At 38.3% G+C, this 25,866-nt stretch overlaps 1 protein-coding gene across 4 annotated transcripts in view; it reads left to right on the forward strand.

The window, feature by feature from the left end:
* The first annotated feature begins 2,338 nt into the window (after nucleotides 1–2,338).
* Nucleotides 2,339–25,866, forward strand: part of LNPK (lunapark, ER junction formation factor) — a 48,595-nt gene continuing 25,067 nt past the window's right edge. For 3 of the 4 annotated variants that reach the window (XR_009114638.1, XR_009114639.1, XM_058027666.1), the window contains exons 1-8: nucleotides 2,339–2,423; nucleotides 6,264–6,345; nucleotides 7,581–7,625; nucleotides 8,801–8,988; nucleotides 12,267–12,325; nucleotides 15,527–15,567; nucleotides 21,666–21,746; nucleotides 21,833–21,884. Coding sequence is in view for 2 of the 4 variants with exons in the window: in XM_058027666.1 (XP_057883649.1) it covers nucleotides 6,319–6,345; nucleotides 7,581–7,625; nucleotides 8,801–8,988; nucleotides 12,267–12,325; nucleotides 15,527–15,567; nucleotides 21,666–21,746; nucleotides 21,833–21,884 (493 nt within the window). In the remaining 2 variants the exon portion in view is untranslated. The remainder of the gene's footprint in view (nucleotides 2,424–6,263; nucleotides 6,346–7,580; nucleotides 7,626–8,800; nucleotides 8,989–12,266; nucleotides 12,326–15,526; nucleotides 15,568–21,665; nucleotides 21,747–21,832; nucleotides 21,885–25,866) is intronic. The other variant, XM_058027667.1, reaches the window with a different exon arrangement.

The following is a 25,866-nucleotide window of genomic DNA, read 5'->3' on the forward strand; positions in this document are numbered from 1 at the left end:
CCGAGGACAGAAGTAGAGTTTGCGATCTCCTTCACAATTCTGGTTCAGCCCTGAACTAGGAATCAATTTTGTTGTGACTTGAAAGTATTTATGACATTTCTGGAAAAAAGAAAAAAAAAAAAAATGCAGCAGATTCTTGGAGACACTAGTATTCCCTGAAGCATTTCCAAACACGGTATCTTTGTTATTTGCATTTATTTTAAGTGGATATGATGCTAGACCATGGAAAAAGATGTCAGCGCACTTCAATGTGTTAGCTTAAAATGAAGACTTAAATCAGCAACTCTCAAGCGACACACCACTTTGAAGTATCAAAGTCAGAAGTGGACTCTTGATCTGAAACACAAAAGAAAGTTATCCTCTGAGCAAAGTGATTGTCATTGTTACAAGGATTTAAGTAGAAGTGGCTCTAGAGTGCAACCTCAAGAGTAGGAGAGGCTCAGTCACTGAGTCTTTTTCCACTGGAAAGGAAGGGACAGTCCAGGCCTCAATGAGAAACATGAAGTTGTATATGTAGGTGAGCTCTGTAATTGATAGCAGAGTATTTCCAGTAGAGTCAGTGGCTCTCCACTGATCCCCATGATTTTGAGGTGAATGAAGTGTACAGAAGCCAGTTCCAAACCATGACTCACGGCCAAAGTTGTTACTTATGTGATACTGTAACCATGTGAGCAGCCAGATTCATACTGAGCGCCGGTGGGAACTAAAGGGATCACCTTGCCAATTTATTCCAGGCTAGGAATGAATGCTTGCAGATGATCAGACTCACTTAAACCTTGAAGCTGATTGTGTTGCCTGGACAGCTGGTGGAACATCTTTTCTGTCCTTTCCTGGCCTAAAAATTTTTCCTATTCTTTTTGAGTTCATGTGCAGGGTCTGGTTGGGATGAAGCAATTTTCTTCACAGCAGCCCATATTCTGCTGTGTTTTGTATTCTTTGACTAGAACAGCACAGCAATGTTTTGGCCTTTGCTGAACAGGACTTGCACATCACTGAGGCTTTACCTTTTCTCATTCTCTGCTCCCTTAGGGAGTGGGCTGGGGGTAGGCAACAATTTTGGGAGGGGAAACAGCCAGGACAGCACACCCAAACTTGCCAAGAGGATATTCCATACCACATAATATCATTCTCAGCAATAAAACTGGGATTGCAGAATAAGAAGGTGGGAGGGCTGTTTGTCTTCCAGAATCATCAATTGCTGGGCATCAGTCTGCTTGTGGGAGGTGGTTAGTTATTTCCCTTGCACCATATTTTATTTTTCTTTCATTCACTTACTAAACTATCCTTTAACCCAACCCATGAACTCTCTGACTTTTCCTAGTCATCTTCCAGAGGTGGAAGGAGCAGGAAGTTGACCTTGTGACCAGGGTCAAACCTATCACAGCTGGGAAAACCCCAACATTTATAGGCTGTATTATGATGCACTGCTACATACAAGAATTTCAACAATGCAAGGTAAGCTGAAGATATACAGCTTCTGCATAGCAGTTTTTGCTACAAGGCACTTGGAAGGACTTTCTTCCACATTTATGTGCATGCACTTGTGTTACTGTAGTGCTAAAACTTCTGAACACGGCATTTCAGAAACAGTGCAAACCGAGCAAGTATTTATTCTCTGTTCCTGTGTCCTCTCGGCATGAGGCAAGGGATGGGAGCCAGCGACGTCAGAAAGCTGATGGAAGGGAGAGGGCATTGTGATTACAGTAATGGGATTTAAAGACATTCAGCGTTCAGCTTCTCTCCAAAGATATTGAACACATGGCGGCTGGAAGGAAGGGGTCGGTGAGAGCAGCCGTGCGCTGTGACCGTCAGAGGCTCTGCCCGCAGAGCACACCCGCAGCACGGCGGCTCTTTGTCAGCACGGCCTCCTTGGCTGAGCGCCGGGGCCGGGAGGCCTGCAAACCTCCACACGACACTTCGGCCCTCACGTTCTTGCGGTTTTGCCTTAAAACATCTTTATTTTCTGTAACAGAGATCAGCGAGAGCCGCAGGAAGATGGTGAGCGCCTTCCGACATCGCCCGCCTGAACTTGGCTGGGCAGAGCCGCCCGGGACACCGCCCGGGCCGGGCCGCGAAGCGCGGCGGGAGCGGCGCATCGGCATGTCACGGCCCGGTCGGGTACCATCCGGTACGGTCCGGAGCGGCACGGCCGGGTACAACACGGCACTGCACGGCCGGCTCCGCTAGCGTACGGAGCGGAGCGGGCAGCGTAGCGCAGCAGCACCGCCCAGCCCCGGCACAGCCGCCGCCCGCCCGGAGCGCGGCCCGGCCCCGCCCCGCCCCGCTCCAGCGCGCCCCGCGGCAGCGAGGCGCTGATTGGCTGCGGCGGCCGCGCGGGGCCTGGTGGGAGCAGCGCCCGGGCGCCGCGCTCCTCCTGCGGCGGCGTTGGCGGCGGGCGGGATGCGCGGCCCGGCCCGCGGCAGGTACGCGATGGCGGGGGATGCGCGGCCCGGCCCCGAGCGGCTCCGCGGTGGGACGGGGGCGCGGGGGGCGGGTGAGGGGCGCCCGGCGCTCCCCACAGGAGCACTCGGGTACCGGCCCGGGGCGCGAAGCGGAGCAGAGCGGCAGGTGCCTCCTCCCTCTCTCCCTCCGGGCAGCGGGGCGGGGCGGGCCGCGGTGCAGCCTCGGAGGGGGAAGCCCCCGGCTGCGGGAAGGGCGGCGGGCGCCGGGGCGGAAGCGGGGGGCGCTGCGGGTGTGGCGGCCGGGGAGCTGGGGCTCCGCTGACCTCCGGTTGTGCCCTCGAGGAGCCGGGGGCTCCGCTGACCTCTGTTAGCGCCCTCGGGAGCCGGGGGCTCCGCTGACCTCCGGCTGCGCCCTCCCGGCCCGCCGGGCCCGCACCGGCCGCCCCTCGCGCAGCCCGCTGGGGTTGGGTTTCAAAAAAGAGCGCCCGACCCACCCACTTCTCGCTCCGGCGCTGAGCAGTCCGTGTGGGAGCTAATTTGCGTTTTTAATTAAAGCTCTGCAAAGCATAGGACTTTTGGGGGATGTTTGCAGACGGAAACAGCCGAAAGTGAAGTTTGAATGGAAGAAAGTTTAGTGTTTTGTTGTAACTGAGGCGTCCTAGGACAGGCTGGCAGTAGGTGGTGGGTGATGCTCCTGGTTCGGTTTTGCTTGTTTCCTTGTCCGCGGCGCTCAGCTAGAGAAACTTTTTATGGTCACAGTGGAAGTTTCTGAGGTCAGTAAATTTTGAGCAAACTGTGAGCAGAACTAGAGATTCAATTTGAATGGTAGAATTTGTGTTCTTTGTAGTGGTAAATATCTAAAAATACTTACAGAAAGTGGAATGATTAAGTTTGCAAAAAAGGCCTATTTGAAAAGCATTGCCCATTTCTTAAGGGGAGAGGTCTGTATGACTCTATGCAAGGCCTTGATAACAAGTTTCTAACTTCCTTTTTTTTTCTTGTAGTATGTCTTCTCTTGATGTTATTCAGTCTTGAATTTCAGCATGTCAATTATTAAAATTTACTTGGGAGACTGAGATTTTGGGGAACTTTTAACCTGCAAAACATTAACAAGCCTGAAGAAATTTGAGACTGACTTGATAAAAGTGTAATGAGATCATGAAGCTATTTTCTCCACCTGGGTGGATGGGCGTGGATGTCTTAGTGGCTTTTTGCCTCATTCGAAGAAGATGCTTTTTCTGCTCTGGTCTCTTAGTCTGGCACTTCTGCTTTTTAATAAATAACTTAAATATTTTGGGAGTAGAGAAGCTGCTATGAATATTTTTTTGAGAGAGTCAGGTAATAAAATTGATAGTAGTGTTTTCTTAAGCTTGTCTGTTCGGTGTTTTTAGTGCTTATTTTGTCAGTTTTAAGCCTAGGACGTGTTGCAGTTATCTTATTTGTGTATTGCATCAGTGATAATGTGTGTGGAAATAAGTCCAACTGCTCTACTGCTTAGTCAGTGAAATGCACAGCTCAGTGCTAGAGTGCAGTCCTCAGGAGGGAAAAGTCCTGTGCAATAATTTGTTGTTCAGGGCATGGGAAGGAAGTAGCTTGTGGATGATCTCTTGCCGTGAGGAGTAGAATAGATATTAGTGGTAGGTATGTGGAGTGGCAGGTGAGGAGGGAGGAGGAGAGCTTGAAGCAATTGAAGGCAAATTGAAGACAATTTGTGTTGTCATGTCAAGAAGGAGAGAGGGGAAGAAGGAGAATGTCTGAGGCACTCCATAGTAATCATAGAAAATTTTCCACCTCCTCACTGAGGATTCAGTGGCTAAACTGTAAGTGTGGATCTAGTGGCCCTAATCCCTTAATACCTCTTTGGGGAAGGGTTTTGGTAGTATTGCAGACTTGCAGAGCAGCATCTGTGAAGCCTGTCATCATCACAGCTCCTGTAAAATCAGGTGCATAGTGACACTTGTCAAACCCGTTTCTCTTCCAAGTGTTTACCAGATATTTAAAAAAACCTTGTGTAGCAATAGCACTGTGAACGTGTTATTGCTATAAGTCAGAGTCACCAGTAGCTCATGGATAATTTGTTCCCAAAAGATCCTCTAACACTTCCAGCGGAGAGGTTCTCACACTGTGGTTTGAAGGAAAGTGGCACACACAAAGGCCATGTGAGCATCTCTGTGTCTCTGTGTGCACAGCTGAGAGCCACCGTTTCTCCTAAGGGCAGTGGCAATGCTAGGGAAACAAGCCAGATTTGGGAGCCTTGTGCTGGCTTTACAGGCTTCTCAATTGGCTATTTGACACAGTATCTCCATTGCAAAACAATGTAAAGGCTCTGTGTCTGTAGAAATAGCTGGGAAGAAAGTGTAGGCTCAGATCTACTGCAATACCCACCATGCAAAAGCTCACCTGTGTCTGTAGAGTCACAGTTGTGTAAAATTCTTGGTGTTAGATTGTGTGTTTAAAAGAAAAGACTGCAGTTTTACTGAGGTGAGTTGCTGCAGTAGTGATTATTTTGAGAATTTGTTCGAGTCCAAGGGGTAATTGCTTTTTCTGTATCTCAGCCCTTGGTGCTACTCATTTGGCAGCAGTAGAGCTGATTTGCCCATCTGTTCTAGCTTTGTTCTCGTGGCATTTCTGATATGGATTTCCTTATCTTTGAGGGATGGTTTCTGAAGCCAGTGGGGCCTGTAGTTCTGAAGTCCTTGGCTTTCTTAAAAGGCGGGGAGCTTACCAGACTACAGCAGTGTTTGTGCTAGTGAGCAGTGTGTATCCTATACATATGAAGTTGCTCTAGCAGCCTCAGAAAATTTTTTCCATCCAAATCAAATTTGGATTGAAATGTATCTTTCCATTTTTGGCCAAAGGAAACTTAATAAGCAAGATAATGATCACTTATATTTCTGTCTAGCTAGATCACGGCTTTGTTTTAATAAGTGTTAGCGTTTCATTCCAGAATGGAAAAGGTTTGAGTCCTGGCTGGGTTTGAGCATTAGTTTACTGTCAGGGTTGTTTTGAACTGATTACTTTTTTGTTAAATAGGTAAAAAAACTTGTATATTAAATGGATGGAGAGAAAGTCTGCATCCTAAGGTTCAATTGATTCAGCTATCTTCAAATGGGAAGTTGTTACAATTTTCTTTCAGGAGCTTAGACCCAGATCATCAAATTAGTGTTGTTCATGGGTTCCAGGCTTGTGTGGGGTGAGGTGAGCTGCTCTTGCCCCTTTGGAATTGTTTTAGAGTCATTTGATGTGCTGATGACTGACTTGTGAGTTGTGCAGGGAAGACCTGTCAATGTAGTGCTTTTGTACAGCAAATGAAATCTTTGAAACTGGTTCTTTGAACTTAAAACTGAGCACACAGCATATTCTTGTTGGTGAGAGCATGAAAAAGAAATAGATTTATTTGAGAAATTTTCTCATGAACAGGATGAGATGTTAATAGGGTGTTAATGCTGAATGCCTAGAGTTGCAACTAAAAAGGAATACTGAGTTATGCTTAGGGGCAGCAGACGAAATAACAGGAAATCAGTATCTTAAATAATTGTGCCCAATACTAAGTTTTCAAAATTGTTTTTCTGCTGGAGTGTTTTGGTTGCTCTTTTTGCAGTTCATTTGTGCCTGTGTTTTGAGAACTCCCTGCTAGTTTAGTATTTCCAAAATAAAAATAACTTTGGCCACATCTGAGCTGATCAACTGACTTACAGGGTGGCCTGTGAATCAGAAAAATGAATTTAAAGATAGCACATAGGTAGATAGCTAGACAATGGCTTTATACAATATTTTGATTTCTTAAGATGTTGGAATGAATTTGAGAATCTTTGGTCATGTTGTTAGATTACTCCTAAGTGCTTAATGCTTTATTTCTAGCTGTGAATTCTTGTAGAAGATTGATAGCTCTGCCAACATTTGTCCACAATAGAAGATGGGTGGATTAATTTCAAGATGGAGGGTAAGTAACATTGTGTAACAATGTAATAACCTTTAGTCCAGAAGATGGGAGTATCTAGGACATGTTGACTATTAATGCTGGCTGAATGCTAGTGCTGAACTTTTCCTGTGAGTATGTCATTAAAAGTCCAGTAGTGAGAGATATCATGACCAAAAGTATTCTTTGCTAAATCACTAAGCTGTGAAACTCTGCTGTTGTCTTTCATTTCCTTTGCAGTACCAGTCTGGCACTGGCTTGATTAACTTTAAAAAATACAGTTTTAACTCTTTCTGTAAATCTAAATACTTTTGTTGTGCATCATTGGGATAGAAACTGCAGCATCTGTGACTTGACAGGTTGGTGACCTAGATAAAAATGGGTATGTGCAGACACATTTCTGGCTGTTTTAAAAAATGGTTTGGTAGCTACTTAATCCTGTACAAGTCTGTCTTCCACTCTGCTGTATTGGTTGTTGAGTGGTGTACTGAGTTTATGAGGAAGAGGAGGCATGAGGTTTCTGACTACTCTCCTGGCAGGTGTGAGTTCCTTGAGTCTAGGTTTGCCTTTGCTTATTAGCAGTTGACTGCAGAGTCTTCCCTACAAAACTCCCTTAAAGGTGAAACTTCAGCTGGAATGTCAGTTTTGTGTAATAGAAACTCACTTTCAGGGGGATGCAGTGTGAGCTGTGGCTTTTGAATTTGTAGTGTGAAGGGAGGAGAAAGATTGTGGTGTGATAATTCTCAGAAATTAGGAAAGATTTCTAGAAGGTGGATTTCCAGGTGCTCCTATAGGGAATTTTACTGGTGATGGCAGCCCTTATTTGCAGCTGCTTATGATTTATTTACACCATGTGTCCTTATATGGGATGAATAGTAGTAAAAAGCTGGAGTACTCAGATTAGGGCTTCCTCTATATTCTCTGTGTTTTGCCTATTTCTGCCACTCATCAATTCTGTTCTTGTTTTGCTTTCCACCTACACATTCATTATTGCTGTAGAAGCATTATAGATTTTCATTTTTTGTGATGTAGGAGAGGAGCTTTCAGGTTAGAGTAATGCCAGCTGTAAAATAGTGATTCATTACAATCCTTTTTATTTGTCACACCAAAGTAGGAAACTTCTTACCTTTATGTAAAATGGATAATTTATTAATTTATTATGAGTATGTCTTTTGTTGGGAAACTGTTAATGTACAGTAATCTACAAAATACTGAGTTTTTAAAAGTGAGATTAATATCTTTGTTATTTCCCTTGTAAGCAGGCAAAGCCTTCCACTGTAGAAGTATTAGAGAAAATAGATAAGGTATGTGTTTGCTTTTTTGGTGTTTTCTTTGATTTTTTGTTTAGAAAATCCTTTTTGCTGTCATATATTTCTTTCTCATTAGGTAAAATACTCTCATGAAATTTAAAATTATTTTGGTAATTATTCCAGTAGTAGAGATTCTGCACATCAGAGAAATTGTTATAATTTTTCCCCTTACTGTTTAGTCATTTAAAAAATACCAATACTGTATAATAGATAGTGAGAAGCTGCAGGGCAAGTATTTATTTAGAGAGCCTGAAATGGGAATGAATATGAAGCCGCCTTGATTACACAATTCAGTTATAACTAATTGCTAAAGTCCCCTGTAAAGGAAAATGTCACTAATGCAAGTTCCATTCATCAGGTTGATTGGAAAAGCTTCAGTGTATGGTTTTATGTGTACAAGTTGTAACTGTAGTGGTAGTAAGTAAGGTCAGGGGCAGAATAACTGGATAGTAATCAATTGTTCAGTAATCAATTGTGATTTTTCACCAGCATTTGTGACAGATGTCCGTACTCTGTGGGGAAATTAACTGTTTTGAAATACATTGTTGATATTTTTGTTTTCCTTTTAATGAAGCTGTGAGTACTTCTGTTGTCACTTGAAATACAGTCAGAATGGTTAACATAGCTGAGCATTGCTCCATCATTTATTAATATACCATCCTACAGATGTTCATGATTGCACTCTTAATGTGAGACAAGTACTGAAAGGAAAACAAGTAAAATGGTGGAGAGGTTCCAGCAATTTGCCATGTTAGTAGAAAAATGTCAGAGATATTTAACATTCCACAGGTACCTGATGAAAGCTTTAGAATGCTGAGTATGCCTAGTAGTGACTTCTGTGATAGTAAAGACTGCCATGCATAAGATTCTGGTATTTTTCACTTCTCCCAAATATACTAATGCATTACAAATGTGAAAAAGTGCTGATTTTTAACTTTTCTTAGCAATTGCTAATAAGGTGCAAGTGGCCCATATCATAGCCTTATTAGTATGGAGTATTTAGGCTATGAAAATTATCTTTGGGCAAATATTGTCATTTATCAAAGAGCTGCTTGACTTTTCTAATCAAGTATCAGACTGATAGGGCTGATTTTAGCAAACATTTAAAGGCAGCTTAGTAAAACCTCTTACTAATTGCACTAATAAGGCTGAACCCTGTTTATTTGCAGGAAATACAGACATTAGAAGAATTTAGAGAAAAAAATCAGAGGCTACAGAAACTATGGGTTGGAAGGCTTCTTCTCTACTCCTCAGTTCTTTACCTTATTACTTGCTTAATTGTATATTTGTGGTGTCTTCCTGATGAATGGACAGCAAGGCTGACAATGACACTTCCATTTTTTGCATTTCCATTGATGTAAGTAAATATGCCTTTTTTTTATTTTCTAACTGCTGTCTCTTTGATAAAAGGAGATGGAAAATACATCTCAGCAGGGGTTTGAGTTTGCTTTGACAATCCTTGAGATGTCATAACTTGCTGAATTTTTTCTTCTAAAATAGATTCAAGTAGGTAGGCAGACACTTTCTTTGGGGGGAATGTGTCTTGTGGGTCTGGGTTTAGTATAGAGCTAGGTCTTATCATCAAAAGATAATAGCATCCAAAGTTACTTGGCTTATCAAAATTATGCTGGGGCTAGAGAGCTGTGTCTGAACAGCTGTAAGATAATGTAGTATATGTACAAGGGTTTTGTTTTTACTCTATTTCTTGGGTTTTGTTTTAATTGCCATTTGGGAAGTAACATTACTATACAGAAGTAACCAAAGGTATGTCATCTACACGTAAAATATAGTGTATAAACCTGGGAAAAATACAAGAATGAATGGAGAAACTTACTTTATGTGTTGGGTGACTTTTAACACAGAATGGACTTGAAAAGTTGTCACCCTAAGTGTGTTGAAAACTACTTTTACATAAATAGCTGTTTTTCTGGAAAATCACTGACTGTTTTCTTCAACAAGAAAATATACAAACTTTGTTGTATGTGAACTGGAGAAAGTATTGCTACATGTTTGTTCCACTGAGCTGATTGGCTGCTTGTCCTGATGAGTGGCTTTTGTTGTCTAAGAAATCCACTTTTCTAAAAGTAACAAAAAGAGCTCCCACCTCACTGAACAGCTGCTTTGCTGCCTTCCCTTCCTCCAGACCATCAGGGGGGGTGAGAGCAGCCTGCTGAGCATCTTCCCTAATGATGGGGAGCGTGGTGCATTTACTGATTTGCTGAAATGATCATAAGTACTTCCATTTTTACAGCACCTTTGTATGAAGGCATGGTTTGTACATGCCCTAGCTTTAGATGTGAAGGCAAAGTCAAAGTAAATATTTGAGACTTTGCAAGTTTGATGAGTATAGTGTAACACATGGAAAACCCCCAAGGTGAAGATGGTGTTTGTATGTCATTATTTGTAATATACTGATATATTGCAGTTGTGTACTCCTGTGGAGAAAATACATGGGCAGCAGGATCTTGACTGGAAAGGATTAATATAGAAATTAGAGCTCAAATTAATCTTTGGCAGCAATATGAATTAATTTTGTTCTTAAGGACAAGCATTTTAAAGTCTTTGTTGTTAGTGTGTGAGGCTTGTTCGTGCTGATAGGAAAGGCTTGTAAAAGGGGAAGTATTACCAGCCTCCTTTCACATAAGTGTGTTAGAATTAGTATAGAAATGAAAGCTTTTATTATTGAAGGTGATGGCTTCTTGTGCTGTGGTTTGAATTTACATGTTGGACTTTTATTCTCTAGTTTGTCCAGTTCTGCTTATTTTTCTCAAGATGGCTCTCTGTAAAATTCAGATTTAGATGTCAGCTTACTAGCACTTAGAATCAGTCTGTTGTTCTCTTATGACTTGCAACTGTTTATCAGATTTTTTTTTTTCCCTTAAGCTATTCCCCTTCAGCTTTTTTTGGCAGATATGAATGGCAAGCAGCTGCCAGCTTGTCTTTGTTCTCGGTCAAGAGGTGACTCCATGCTGAATGCCTGGTGCCACCCAGTAATAGCTCTAGAGATTTTTCAGACCTAATCAAACTGGAGTATGTCTGCCTTTTCCAGCTTGCAGTCAGTCACCAACTTATTTCTGCCTTAGGTCAGTCCCTCAGGGTCTCAGCAAGTTACGGATGTTGGAAGTGCAAGTTCAGTTTTAGGAATAGAACGTCATTAATTTTAAATGTGTACTGAAATACTTGAAAAGTTGAAGAAATATGTTAGCATTTTAGAAGGGTGCTCTTCTTGAGCTGATTTTTATTTGAAATAGTTTTAATTTGGATGTTCTGATTTTCAAAGAAATATGTTTTCTTTTTTGTAAAATTGGTTGAAATGATCCCCTATTAAACTTCTGTTTCAGATTTCTTACAGAGGAAATGCTTTTTTATTTAATGATGTCTGACTTACTTCATATTTAGAATACAGCTTTAGGTAGAAGACTATTAAGCATACATTTAAAAAGAAATAATGCTTTTGCCTTTGTAACAAGGTATTTAAGGCAATTTAAACCCTCTAAACATTTATATCTTCTGGTACTTTAGAAATACACATTTTGTGTTGTGTTAGTGGATAAATCCACCTGTATTGTTAGATCAGTTATTATAGCACACCTTTGAACATGGTATACTTAAACTTCTTTGTTTCTCTTACCTTGGATAGGCTGCTCTCAGATTCCAGATACCTCATCCAACTTGCCTGACTTGGGCTGTGTTGTTAATACTTGAAGGCATTTCTAACTGGGCAGCCATTGTATAAATACAGAAGATGTTCTTATGAATTAAGTCATTATGAAAGCTCTTAGAGCCTTTTGCCTGCTTTCTTATGCATGCTTTTAATCAGATAACTTTTCTAGCCTTTAAGATTGTTTTTTTTTCTTAAATGATGCATTGCTAGCTTAGGCTCTATTATTTAATTAACATTAGGAGGGTTTTGGATGCTTGGAATGGCTTGGTGGATGAGGTTTGCCACTTGGCTTAGACTGAATAACTTACCAGGAGAAGTGTCAGCTTAATATTAGAAGCAATTCTAAGCTTTTAAACAAATGAAGTCCTGATGATTGCAAAGAGACCTTTCAAATGTAAAAGGGTCATAGATCAGTTTAACTTCATCTTGGTGTAAACTGCTCCAGCTAAGTCAGCTGAAACCCTACAGAAACTGAGCAGACTGAGGCTTCTCTAAAATCACCAGGACTCAGGTCAGTTAATTCTGCTTGGGAGAGCATTTGTACAATAGCTCTATCACATGGTTTTCATTGGTATTAGAATTCTTCCCACAAATCTCTTGGGCCTTAATTTTGGGTCTGAACTGGTAAGTTTCTTTTTTTGGATAAAATGCCTTATTAATCTATCAAATAAGAAGTGATGACTAAGTAATTTTCAGCTGAACATTTTTTAGCAAGTGATGATATTGCTGCTGCTTTAGTATTTCTGCCTTAAGTAACAGTTAATTTCAATTGAAAAGATGCTTTATTTAGAGCAATATTGATAGCTTGTTGACAAGGTGCTAATTTATTTTTTACTTTTTATATGAATAGTGTTTGAAGGTTTTTGTCTGTATTTGTGAAATAAATCTGCTAAATGTTGTTTGCTAAATGACTTCAGAAATGGTTACTGTAATATATTTTAATTAATGTAATTCTTCTTTTTTTTCTAAAGAATCTGGTGTATAAGAACTCTGCTAATTTTTTTCTTTTCCAAACGGACAGAAAGAAATAGTAAGTACTTTTTTCTTGTGTTTTATTTATTTATTTTTAAATATGTAGCTAGTTGAGGATAATGCTTGCTGTGATAATAGAAATGCTTTGGATAATTTGGCTTCCAGGAGGACAAGGGTAGCCTTTTAGTTGATACTGAAATTAGTAGTATTAGCTAAATTTTTTCTACCACATAGTTCATGAAAGAGCAGGAAGGAAACTGCTTAATCTTTCACTTCACTTATAAAATGGTGCTAACTTTCTCCTGTCTTTGCATGTGTCAAATGTGGAATGGAATAAAATATGATGTAAAAGTAGGATCAAGGGGAAAGGAAGTATAAACAGTAGTAGTAGTTCCCTTGATACTTGCATCTCACAAGTATTCCAGCAGTCATCTGTTATCCTTATACAAAAAGGAAGAGATTTATAGCAGATGTGTCTAATTTATTTGTCAGGATATCTTTTCTCTCCCAAGTTCTCCAAAGCATACTTATGTTTTCCTGAGTGGGAAAGGTATAAGTGGGTTTTTCTGCTTTTTTGAGAGCTAAGGAAAATTGGAAGTGTAACAAAACTGAGAAGTAATGGAGGTTTTCAAATATATATAAAAAGTTGTTAAATTTTGCATTAGAATGAATCTGCATGCTATTTAAAAGCAGCATCTGTGGCACTTGTCTGCAGTAGTTAGAATTCATTTGAGACTTTCCTTGAAAGCAGTCCAGCCTGTAACAATATCTCATGGTGATGTGAGCAATAATACAGGCAAACCTCAGTGTTGCACTGTGTTTTATGACTTGCAGAGCAGCATGATGTATTTAATTTGTGACAGCTTACAAGTTAAACATCACTTTTAGAATTTTTCTTAAACTGAATGTTTGCATTTGATATGCAAGCACAGAACATACATTTTTATGTAGAAATAAAATTGTCCATATATTCTGTGGTGCTGTGTGATTCATTTCTAAGATGAAATGAATGATTTGCATTTCATGGCTGAATAAGAAAAAAAGTATATTTTTCTACTTTGCTTAAATGTGTTTATTGCTGTTTTGAGCATACTGGCAGGTCTGGTGCTTTTGTTGAACCTGTGTTTAAAGGGTTTAGTAGATGATAGAACATGCCAAAAGGGATTATTCCTGTGTGCTTCCAGAGACTGGATGAAAATGAAGTGTTTTACCTCAGAGATAAAAGTCCTATATTTGAAAAAGAAAAATCGAATGTAGGATTGAAGCAGTAAAGCAGGAGAAAGCATAGCTGAGAGAGCAAACTATCAACCAAGTTGCTCAAAACCAAATTTTTATTCTGGGATAAGTTAGTGTAACATACTGAGACACTGGAGGTTGTTATTGAATGCAGTAAAGCTCTGTGCTGGATAATCAGTGTACACCAGATTTGGGAAGGATGCTGTGAATGAAGAAAATTTGTGGCTAGACTCCAGGGAAGGTGATGCAGAGAGATGATGGAGTTTCAGTTTTTAGGACTGGTCAGGCAAACAACTGTTAAAGATTTAGGCTGATCTGTCCCAAAGCTGGAGAAAACAAATGAGGTATATTGCAGGTGTTCACTTCTCTAGTATGAATTATTTTTTTTCTGTATGTTTAATGGAGATGAGATATGTTGGTTTCTTGAGAGTACTTCGCAGTAATTGCCATTTGGCCATGCTTAAGGGGCGGGTGTTTCTTGAGGTTGTTCTTGAATACAGGAGGTGAAGTGATCAGAAGGAAACACCCACACTTGAAACTGATGGCATTGCTTTTAGAAGATGTTCTAGGCATTTCTGTACCAAAAGCACTTGCAGTTTCTTGAGCAACCATTGATAGCTGGCTGTATTCTGCTGCTTATTTGGTTTCATGGTACCACACTGCATTGCAATACATTTTAAGCTATTAATCTGTGGGGCAACATGTGAGGTTGTGTTTTAATATAAATGTAGCATTTGGTGAGAAGAGGTACCTTAGTAATTTGCAGATGCACACTTTCTGGAATTATCCATCTTCTGTGGTCCATCCCAGGATTAAATGTTGTCTTTTTCCTTGTCCTATTTACAAATGGGGATGGTTGTAGTTACCCTTTTATTGTATAAATAATATAATTTCAAATATGTGCATGTCAGTTTTAGTGTTTTGCACATTTAACAAAGAGGTGTATTTGATGGAAATGGATTTCTACATTCTGGAAAACTTCAAGTAATTATTTTTTTCCCTATTTTTTAAGTAGCAGTTTTCCTGAAGTAACTTTGAATGGTATGGAATATGTATTTATAAATAGTAAAAATACAAAAAAAAAGTGTGTTTAGTTTGGTTGAGTTTGTGTCTTGTAGTTCTGTGAAGCTTTTTCTGTCTTTAAAAATGGGTAAGAATAGGTATATTTTTACAGGAAGTAAGCTGCCAGTGTTCACTAGAGCTGAGAAAGGGTAAAAAGTTGTACAGTGTATTGTTAAAATCTCTTGCTGTGAACAGAGATAGTAGAAAGCTAATATGTTGAGAGAGCATCTTCTGCATTAGGTGATGGTTTATTACAGTGAGTTTTCTGTGAGTGTCAAGCTCCAAACATTGACTTTCAGGAAAATCCCATATGCATTTGGCCTTTCTTCTTTCTCTTCCTCTTACAGAGGTTAGCTGTTGTGCTAGACTGTTGCAACAGTCTCTTAACATCTAATAGAAAAATGACCTTCTGGTAGCTGTTCTTACAAAACTGGGGGCTTTGCTGTGGTCTGAGAATATGGAAAGGAGGAAATAGATTGAGCTTTGAAGCTTGGAATTGACCTGGCATTTGAAACTAGTATGTGTTAAGAGGTTTATGTGAAATACTGAAGCCAGTAAATCTGGTACTCAGATATGCTAATACTTAGACCTCAAGCTTTTCTCTGTATTTTGAGTCATGAGATTAAATGTATTTGGTCCATTGTTGTACCAGTTTTAATGTAGGTCAAAGCAGGGCACTGGCTAGAATTGGTTTGCTTAATGAGGAAATGGTACATAAAATTTTTTAATAGTTCTAACTGTAAAGTGATAACAGTGGACTATAATTTATAAGCAGTTTCAGCATTTTAAGTGATTTATTTTCACATAAAAACTCTAGTTATTTTATAACAAGTTTACTGATGTTTAGAGTTGGTAGTGGTCAATGCATAATTTTTCCTGATATCTCAAGGTGAAATCAATGTTTGGAGTGTGCTGAAATGAATTTATATTTGAAAACTAATGTATAATGTCCTTCTTTTAGATGATGCGCTGGAAGATTTAAAATCCCAAAAGAAAAAAATAGTAAGTAAAACTTCAAGAAAATATGGTTGCTATGGTTCACTACCACTGGTGTATGCCAGATATTTGCACCAACCTTGATCAACAGTTAATCTCAGTAAGAAAAATTTAGGATGGACAAAATTCCAAGTCTTGGATGACTTGCCCTCTTTGTGGCGTTTGTGGCACTGGAAGCTGTTTCCTCTCTGTTTATTACTCCATAAGGAAGCTTGTTGGGAGAGGAAGCTGTTTTCTTACATGGTTGGCTTCACCTGCCTTGTAAGGCAAAATTTCAAAGCAGCCACAACCCAAACACTCTCTGCCCCCCCAACTCTATCTTGCCAAAGCAGCTCCTCCTCCCTCCAGAAATGCCAAAAATTTTATTGTGAGGCTTTGTTATTAATGAATTTCCCAAAGTGTTCACCTCATACCTTCTGGATTTTGCCATGGTAGCTGAATTAATAAAAAACCTAGAACAAAGGTATCAAAAATGAGTTGGGTAAGAGTCTGGTATTATGTCATGATTTATGACTTATCACTTTTAAAATGTAGATGAAAGAAAGATAACCTGTAACCCAAGTATGTAATTGACCTTTGGTAAAGAGGATTTTGCTGGTATTTAAATGGATGTGTCCTTTGCTCGTAGTGGTGCTACAAAGGTGTTTGAGAGACTTACATTTTCTAGGGAGGAAAGACATGGGCATGACAACAATGTTAAGTTTATTTTATGAAAACTGCTTAACTGAAATCAGTTAATATTTCCAATTAACATAGTCATTTGGTAGCCTTAAAGCAAAAGTTCTTGAAGCAGAAAAGCACAGTGGAGAACGAAAGAGTTTTTGGAATCTTAAATGTAAAGTCTTCATTTCAGTTTAAGTTTAGTTTTTTGTAATCAGGAAGATTTTTTTTAATAGAACAACTAGTAACACTGGATTTTTGTGTGTGAGAAGCAATTAGGACAAAAGCCATCGAATAAAAGATTAGTCATGAAAAACCTAAATGTGTATTTTGCATATGGAAAACATCAAAACAACATACTGTAGAAGAACCAAGATGAAACACTGCACAATACAAAAATGAAACAACTGCATAAATACTTCATAGACAAGAATGAAATTATAGTGTAACTATGGAGAATTTAAGCCTGGAAGTATAAATTGCCATGAGTATATATGCAAGTCAAACTTTAATCATTAAAGACAAACTTATAAATGGGATCAGTGAAACTGAGTTCTGGGAACTCCCATAATGTGTAAGTCAGCTATTTTTTAGAGTCTGTGATTATCACATGATCTTGTGGGTACCTTGCTCCTAGCAAGGAACCAGAACCAGAGGACTTCTGCAACCTCTTGAATCAGTGCAGTGTTAGTATTTTTTACTCAGAAGGTGGACCCAGGAGGTTCATCATAATTTAAGATATTCAATTAAGCATTAAAATCAGATAATTATACACGAAACAGAACGTGTTGAAACAAGCTGGAAGGGGATGCAGGTAACAAGAGAGAATATAATTAGTGTTGTAAATAAAAACACTGAATCAATTGTATTCTATAAAACTTCATTTTGGTAATACTCAGATTTGATTTTGTTTTGTTTGATTAACTTCCTTAAGAGTGCCTTTGACTAATTTTTAGTAAAGCAAAAATCAAGTGAAATAATTGGGAGAGAGAGGATTTTTTTTCTTCTTGAATTCTGATTTGCTGGTGAGTTTGCAAATAGGATTAGTTACTAAGAAATTTACATTGTGGTTCTCAAAGTATTTAGGATAAGTAAATTATGTGTTTCCTGTTTATTTCTAATGCAAATTGTTGTCTAGGCGCTGAGCCTGCTGCAGCATCTGTGCTTTTTCACTTTGCAGCTCAGCTACCTAATTACTGGATAAATGTTACATTGAAGACAATTGTCCCTTTGAAAAATGTTACAGTAGGCTTGTGTTTTACAGTCATGTGGCCCACCTTCTCCCTGCAGACATTGCTTGTGTGCTGAAGGGAGATAAGGTGGTTACAGGGCTTACCTGTAAATGGTGTGAGCTCCTCATCTGCTACAATGCCCTGGTGCATTTGCAGTGACTACTCAGTAGAAATTAATTTCTGTCTAACTTATCTTCTGGCTTTGGTGACACAGTCATATGTATACTCATGTGGGTAAAATACTTGACAAATACAGATGCTTCATCTGGAAATTACCATTAGTTTTGTCTATCCTGTACTTTGACTCAAAGTTTGTATAATACTTCTCACAGAACTGACTATGCTGGTTTTCTCCTAGTGAATACTTTAAAGCTTGTTCAGTTATTAACTGGGGGTAGGGATGAAGTTAATCAGCTGTAATTAAGGCTCTGCTTCAAGATACAACTTTGTTCCCTCCTTGATCATAAGGAGGGATGCTGTGGTTGTGTTCGTGACTGTTTAGCTGTGATTTTGGCCTCAGAGTTTCTCAGTTAATGAGGATGTCAGTCCTTAAGCCTGAGCATGGGTAGATGAGCAAGTTCAGAGGGTTAAGCATATTAAAGCAAGGGCACAGGACATGTATTAAGCTGATGCAACTGGGAATTAGTGGAGAGTTTACCTGGATCCCATCTTAAAGATGGGATAATTCTTAGCCTGAGGACAAAGTTGTGAAGCTAGTATAGTAATTACCATGCTAATTTTAGAATTAAACTTTGCTGAAGCTTACTCAGCTACTCTGAATACTAGGCTAAGTGTAATATTAGACTTTGACAGACTTCCAGGCCATTTCAGGTAAGAGTTTAGAAACTGCATGTGTTAATATAGGAAAAAATACCCAGCTATTCTGATTTCAAGACTGTCTTGGAGGTACATTAGTAATGGGGAAAAAATGCAGAATATGAGTTCTGTTACTCAAATTAATTACTCTTCAATCAACTTTGTCTTCAGCCTTCTAGGTGTAGACAACCATTGATATTTTCATAACTTTAGTATGTGATAAAAGCTCTGCTAGGAGTTGGTTCTTGTATAAGCCAGTTTTGTCTAACTGGTTAGAGTACTGAAAATATGCAACTGGAAACTCAAAGTACAGTTTAAAATCATATTTACTGACAAAAGGTCAGTTACCTTAGTGGTTTTAATGTTGGCATGGATCTGTTCAGAGAATACTTAATTACTGTGACTTAAATGATGTATTTCCGATTTTAATGAAACTTTTGCTACATGTACTGGTATATTTTAAATGGTAAACTGAAATGAGTTTCATAGCTTTGTGTGAATATTAAGAAAGATCTCCTTGTAGCTGGAGGTAATTCCAACTACAATTCATAATTCCCAATTTATGAACTCATGTATGGTGAATAATGAGTGGTTTGCACCATGCCAGTACTTAAGTCTTTGGTTGCTAAATTGCCATTACAAGAAGCTTAAAATACATTACTCATACTATTCAGTTTAAGCAGCTGATGTCATTCCCACAGGAATTCTGTTTGGTTGCCTGTTGGGAAGGAGTTCATCCATACAATTGTTCATAGGAAGAGAATAGGGTAACATGCTTCTTTATTAAGATCTGATTAATTCCATGAAAAAAATAATGCTTAATCTGGTATTACCTGTCTTAGAGAGTTCACTCATGATTTGAGTTGCTCAGCATTATAATTTCATTGATAAGGATAGACTATGAGTTAGCCCTTGGCAGAAAGTAGAAAATTATTTTGTAGGAGAAGTTTTGGATCTCAGAGAAGCCTTTATTATGGAAAAAGAGTAAGATATTGAGCAATTTGCTGTGTTAGTGCTCAGCATCAAGTTAACTTTTCCAAGGTTATGCTTCAGGATGGTCAATGTTCCAGAAGTCGCTGTCTTGGTTTGTGTTCATCAATGAGCTTCCTGTGTTGGCAAAAAGCCAATTTTCTCTGCTATGCAAGCACAGAAATAATATTTAAATTTTACACAAGCTCTTACTTTCCTCTGGTACTTACACTGATTTGCTCATAGTAAGTAAACTTGGTCCTTTTTGATTCTTTATTTGGTATTGTCAGCCAAATTTCAATTTACTTCAGAAAAGTATACTCTATTAGTGAAAGCATGAGAAATGTGGATATGCCTGTAGAAATCCTGACAATTTCTATATATTTTCAATAAATTTGTAAAGAGTCAGTTGTGATACTGAATTCTTGTTCAAATTTAGCTTTACTAGAATTTTAAAGCTATATATGAATTTCAAAATATGAAGAGTAACTTGTTGAATTATCCGAAAACTATGTGATGTGGAGGATAACTTCAACATCTGAATCTCGTAGTGAGAATTGAATTATGTTTCAAAATAATGTTACTGTTTTTGCAAAACTTATGTATCCACAAATAGCTACTATACTATCTAATACTTCTGTGGCAAGAAGTGCTTTAGATAAAGAAAGTGTCAAGTGATGGTGGAGCATTCTGGTTTTTCTCTCCCCTAAAGGTCACTTTGTCCTGCAGAAAGTTATTACTCATTTTTCTTTTTGACCATACAGACAATAGTATACATTTTATGTTCATTGATGTGAAGTGAATTGGGTTTTTGAAATTTTGATTTGGCAGACAAATACTAGCACTGACTGTTAAAGCTTCCCCACTTTGCTGCTTCACCTCACTAGCCTTACCCCTTTGTATAAAAGTCTGTCTTACAGTTTTTACTTCTATAAGCAATAAATACTTTATTTTTCCTATTAGATCATTAATTCTGCTCTTATTGCACTGTGTGGTATTTGTTTTACAAAGCTAGTGGGTTAACTCCAAAGTGATGCTGAAATACAAGTCTAGGAAATTGATTTTTACTTCCTTCTTCACTCCCTTTTGTTTCAACAGTCCTTAATTAACAGCCTGGATAGTATTCCTTGCCTCAAACTTCAAGAAATGTGTGGAGGAGTGAGTGTTAAATGAATACACAGTAGCCATTAAATGGAGTGAATTTTTATTTAGCTTCTGAGGTCTATTTGTAATCCTGAGGTCTGTCTAAATGCAAAACTCCTGCACAGTCTGTGGATGCACAATGGCTGAACCTTTAGTTTCTCACTAGCTAAATAATGGCATAAAATTCATGTTAACCTGCATCATTTGTTATTTTAGCAGTGATAAATGAGTTTGAGAGAATTTAATTTTTTGACCACTGACCTTTTCAGTTTTGCAGTTTATGCCAACAGCAAACTTCAGAACAAACAAAGTCTCCAGTTTTAGCTGAACATGGCCATTAGTCAGCATATCTAGGAAGAAAGGTCTGCTTAAGATACTGTAAAATGTATTATTATTTCTATCCATGTTAGGTATTTGTCATAACTTCAGCTATTTCAGTTTCATAGTTAAGCTGCTTCTGATGTTGGCTGTTAACCACTAAAATGATACTTTACTAGTGATTACTTTTTTTAATTAAGCCCATGTATTAGCTATAAAGCCACTTGAGTGCATTGTAAATAAAACGCTGTAATAATGAAGTGCTTTAATTGCACTCCCTAAAGTATGCATAGTTCTCAGTAAATTTTTTATTTAAATTCTTAACGTGCTTCTTTTTTCTGAAAAGCAGTTTGAATTGCTGTAAAGATGTAGATCCAGCCTTTAAAGTCATTTGAGCAAATTCCATGGCTGTTCTCTAGTTAGTGAGTTTTCACAGCATTTGCAGCAAGCTAATTGCTTCTGCTAATAAATAATCTAAAATCGATGCTGACAGCAGTTAATTGGCACAGGGACTTTATTCTGTAAAGCACTTGGCTAACGACCTTCCTTAAATTAATAGCATTAAGTGCTATGAGGAAATAAATCTAAGGAATTGCCTGTCATTTGCTTGTCATGTCTAATAACTTCCAATAATGATGGCTGATAGATTTTTGCACATTCCATTATTGAAGTTGGTGCTTGTAATTATTCTCCTCATTATATGTAAACAATTAGCAATATTTGGTGTTTCCTTGCAATAAAGCTGTTAAGTACAAGTAGTCCATTAGAGTTTGGAAACTATTTTTGAAAGCAAAATTTATTTTCGATTGAATACAACAAATCCTCAGGTATCTGGAAATGCTACTGGTTCATGAATGGGCTTTGCCTTTTGGTAACGTTGATTAGATGCTTCTAAATGCGAGGCTATGGTGGGGGGAAATACTTTGAAAAATTATCTGTTGATGTGTGGAACCTTTCTGTTTCCAGCTTGAGGAAGTAATGGAAAAGGAAACCTACAAGAATGCTAAACTAATCCTTGAAAGGTTTGATCCAGAATCAAGTGCAAAGGTGAGTCTTGTTATTGATACTGATGTAATATGAAAGGTACTATGGAGCTGAGCATTCAGATAATGTTATTTATCATTAATTGGCAGGACACTGAACTACCATCTGCTGGAACATCTGCAACCCCAAGACCTGGACAAGGTAATAGCCCTGTAAAACTGGTGCTCTTTAGCATAGATACTCATCTTTCACAGCAATTTCTAGTCTAGAAGTCTGTCTATGATAAAATTTGTAGATCAATTGACCTCTATTTAGGGTTAATAGACTGTTCATTAGGCTATGCCCATTACTGTTCTGTATTTTTCAGGCAAGGGATCTATTACTAAAGCCTGATGTTCTAGACAGCAGGATATTTAATGCTGCTTGATGTTAAAGCTGAGAGAAAATGAACTTCTTGTGGCAAACTTGCAACTTTTCTAGAATACTAAGGTGTGTTCAACTCCTGTGTAAGGTTCATTGACTTAGTTTTTCAATTGTGTTTCTATTTATGGCTAGTTAGACCTTTCCTAATGCAGTGCTTAAGCTACATCTATTTGGTGCCCAGAGAGGAATAAGCTGGTGCATAGTTCAACTACTTTGTAGTTGCAAAGAGTGGACAGTTCTTTGCTGGTTTACATTGTTCCATTTAAAGGTGCCATTGAATAAAATAAAATAGAAAAGCTTGAATGTGTTTCAAGGAAGCCTTGTTTCTAGATTGCTCACACAGCTTTCAAAACTCAACAGATCTCACACACAGTAGAATACTTACATTAAAAATGTGGTATTTTTGCAAATATTTATGCAGACAGACAGCTGTTAATTTTTGTTAAGGTTGAGTGTGAAATATGCTGTAGTTAAACTGAAAATGCTCATATGAACACAGTATAAAGGCTGCCTGGTACTCTAATACTGAGGATTGTACTCACACTTTAAGGCCAATCTTTGTCACTAATTTGCTGTTATAACCTGAAAGGGCTGATGCTCAAAATAAACTGCAGATTGTGATATGCATATTTTTTCATGGAATACAGATTGGTTTAGTATTAGAATTGTCAACTTTGTGCTTAACTCTTCTGAGTTACCAAAATTCTATTTTTCCCATTTTTGACTTGAAGTACTTGTTTTGCTCAGTGCAGAGCACCTGGATTTACTAACAAAGGTGTTTATAAGCTGCATCATCAAATCCTCTGTTTTGTTCTTCTTGCTTAGCTTCAAATTGCCATGAAAATACTTTAGAACTATCCTTACTTGTTGACATTGACCATGAAGAGTTGCAGCGCAGTACCTCAGTAGTGAAGCTTTAATCTCTTCTGTTGTCTTAGACACAACAGCTTTTTTTCAAGTTTGCTCCTTACCTGTCTTTCCCATACTCCATTTCTGCAGCATTCATGGTTTTGTTCAGGCTGAAGGGCCATTCTGACACCCTGTTTTTTTCTCTGCCTTGATACAGCTCATGGGTGGTTGCCAAGAATTCTCTGCTATACCTGTAATATGTAGGTAGTCTGGTTTTAGCTCTTTTTAAACTTTGTAGAATTCATCCTTTCTTGAGCTATGTTAGAAGTCACTCCAGTAGTCCAGTAGAAGGGTGACAGATCTCTTAGCAGAATGCAAGTAACATTGACCAGGGGATGAAACTGCCTGGAAATGTGTTTCTATATAGAAATAAATTAAACAGTGATAAGTCTTTAGTCACTCTGGCTTTATGAAGAGAGAGCAGCACCAGTTTTGAAACTCCATAGGAAGTACATGACTGATCTCTTCCCCTCTACCTAGGCTGTGTAAGGAGCAGTGGTGAGAAGTGAGTTGGTCAGTGTCTGTTAATTAGTCTTGTGCATGTTTGGGTTTCCAAAGTGTAGTGCCCCTGCTTTTGATCCAGTCAGACAACAGCAGATCAGCTGGATCCAGCCTGTGCTGTGTTGTGTTGGTGGTGTCTTGACTGTTAATAGAAGGGCTGGGAGGGAGAGATTCTGGGAGAATTAGAGTTGTTTTTGAGAGCCAGTCACTATAGGCTGTGGTCTGTGTTAATAGGTGTGGTATGAACAGATATGTGAAAAACAGTTGTGGCTGAGGAGTTTGCCCACACTATCTGTGCTTAGAACTTTTTATTTAGAGCTAGCTGTAAATTGGTCTCATGAGCTTGGTGGAAGGAATCTTTTAGTACAGTTTCATTTGCAAAAAGTGCTCTCTGAGACTGTCATGGTGTGAACCAGTAACCTCTAAGTGGGGACACAAGTGAGAAAATGTACAATTCTCTTTCAAACAGATTCAACTTTTTGGGGTGCATGGACATTCTTGCTTGATCCTGAATAGAAGTGTAGTTTAACTTTGAAAGGGTTTTGGAAAATAAATTTTGTAAATTGTCATGGCTTATGGTAGGATTTTATGATCTTAAAGGTCTTTTCCAACCTAAGTGATTCTATGAGTCAATGTAAATTTGTTCATATGCAGCACAATTTTATTTTAATTTGTCTGATCTGTTCTCTAACACATTAAATTTGGAATTGGTGCAACTTTTTGTCTCCATTTAAGTAGTTAGTCAGACTATTGTGGTTTGGAGGTGCGTTATAGTTCAAGAGGGACAAGCTGTGCTTGCCTTTGGCTTGTGAAATTATGGGGACCTAATTTCCAAATAAAGTTTACTTACCAAATAATTCTTCCTATATGCAGTAATTATTTCAATTTTTAGCTATCAAAAAACCTACTAGCTTATGGCTGTTCACACTAAATATCTGCCAAAAATGAATATTAGCTTCTGTTCTGTGCAGTATATAACTTACTGTAACTAGATGACACCTTTATGTGGTTGTAGTATAATTTGGTGTATGTAGTATGTGGTAGAATTAGAGTGGTTTGGAATAATAAAATACCTGTTAATAAGTTAACATTAAAGCTTCCCTGATCTTCTCTTTGCTTGCTTTGGGTACAAGCTAGCCAAGCAACAGAGCTCATTTTCTTGCTCTGTAATGGAGTCTTTTTGAAAAGATGATAAACAGTAACTGATACATAATCAAGTTGGACAATGTTGTGTATGAGGCAGCTGATGAAAGGTTAGTTTGTTTGTATGGCTTTTACTTACTGGTTGAAATGAGTAAGCTTGCACATCATACTAATTGGTCCAAAGGTTCAATCAGTATTGCATAATAGTTGATTCTTAGAAAAACATCTGGTAGCAGCCCAATTTTCCTGTGTGTTTAGCACTTCTTGCAGTTTTTGTGATTTTGACATGCACTGCTGAAATAGGTAATGGTATTTTAACAGATTATTTAGGTTGATCTTGTGTTTGGTATAAAAACATCACAAAATCCAGAAGGAAAGGAATTTGAAAATTTAAATGCAATTGTATCTGTTCAGTCATGTTTTTTGAGTACAGTCAATGTATATATATACACTTTAGTACTTTGGCCATAGAGAAAAATAGGGTAAATATATATTTTCAGTGAAATATTCATCAGCAATATCCTGTTGTTGGTACCTGCTCTTTTCATTTTAATATGACTGTTTGCAGGGGTGTATTGTAAATGAGATCACTCTGTGACCTGAATTAAAAATAATGCAATAAAAGATGGTTGCAGGCTGTGGGATGGATATAGGCATGAGGAGGAAGGAAGAAAATGCTTGGTTGGTCTTCGGTACTAAAGCCAACAAGTTATGTAAACTGTATATTGACCTGCAGTGTAGTGTAGCTCTATGAAAATAATATATTATTCTCTACAAAAATCAAGGTGTTTTGAAGGCAGGAAAAAATAAAATAGTTATGCTTGTAAACATGAAACATGTCACTGCCTCACCACTGCAGTAGTGTAATAGTCTTTAAGAGCTCATACTGAATCATGAGTTGAGTAGATACCTCTTAAGTAATGTGTCTGCTTATGTCTGAAGTGTCCAATGCTGGTAACTGCAGAATTTGAACTGTAGTGTGTTTGGAGAATAAAAGTTTTATTTTTAAGATATTCATCTGTCTTCATGCTGTTGACTTTTGGATAGACAAATATCATTACTGAAGAAAATCCTTGGAAAATGTCAAAACTTCATTAAAACTACATCAGTAGTAACTGTAAATTGTGTTAGTGTTGAGGTCAGTGGACATGTTTCTTAGCAAAGCTGTGGAACTTGCAATTATGGAAATCAAGAACTTTGCAAAAGG

This window comes from Melospiza georgiana, chromosome 7 (genome assembly GCF_028018845.1).
Source record: "Melospiza georgiana isolate bMelGeo1 chromosome 7, bMelGeo1.pri, whole genome shotgun sequence".
NCBI lineage: Eukaryota > Metazoa > Chordata > Aves > Passeriformes > Passerellidae > Melospiza > Melospiza georgiana.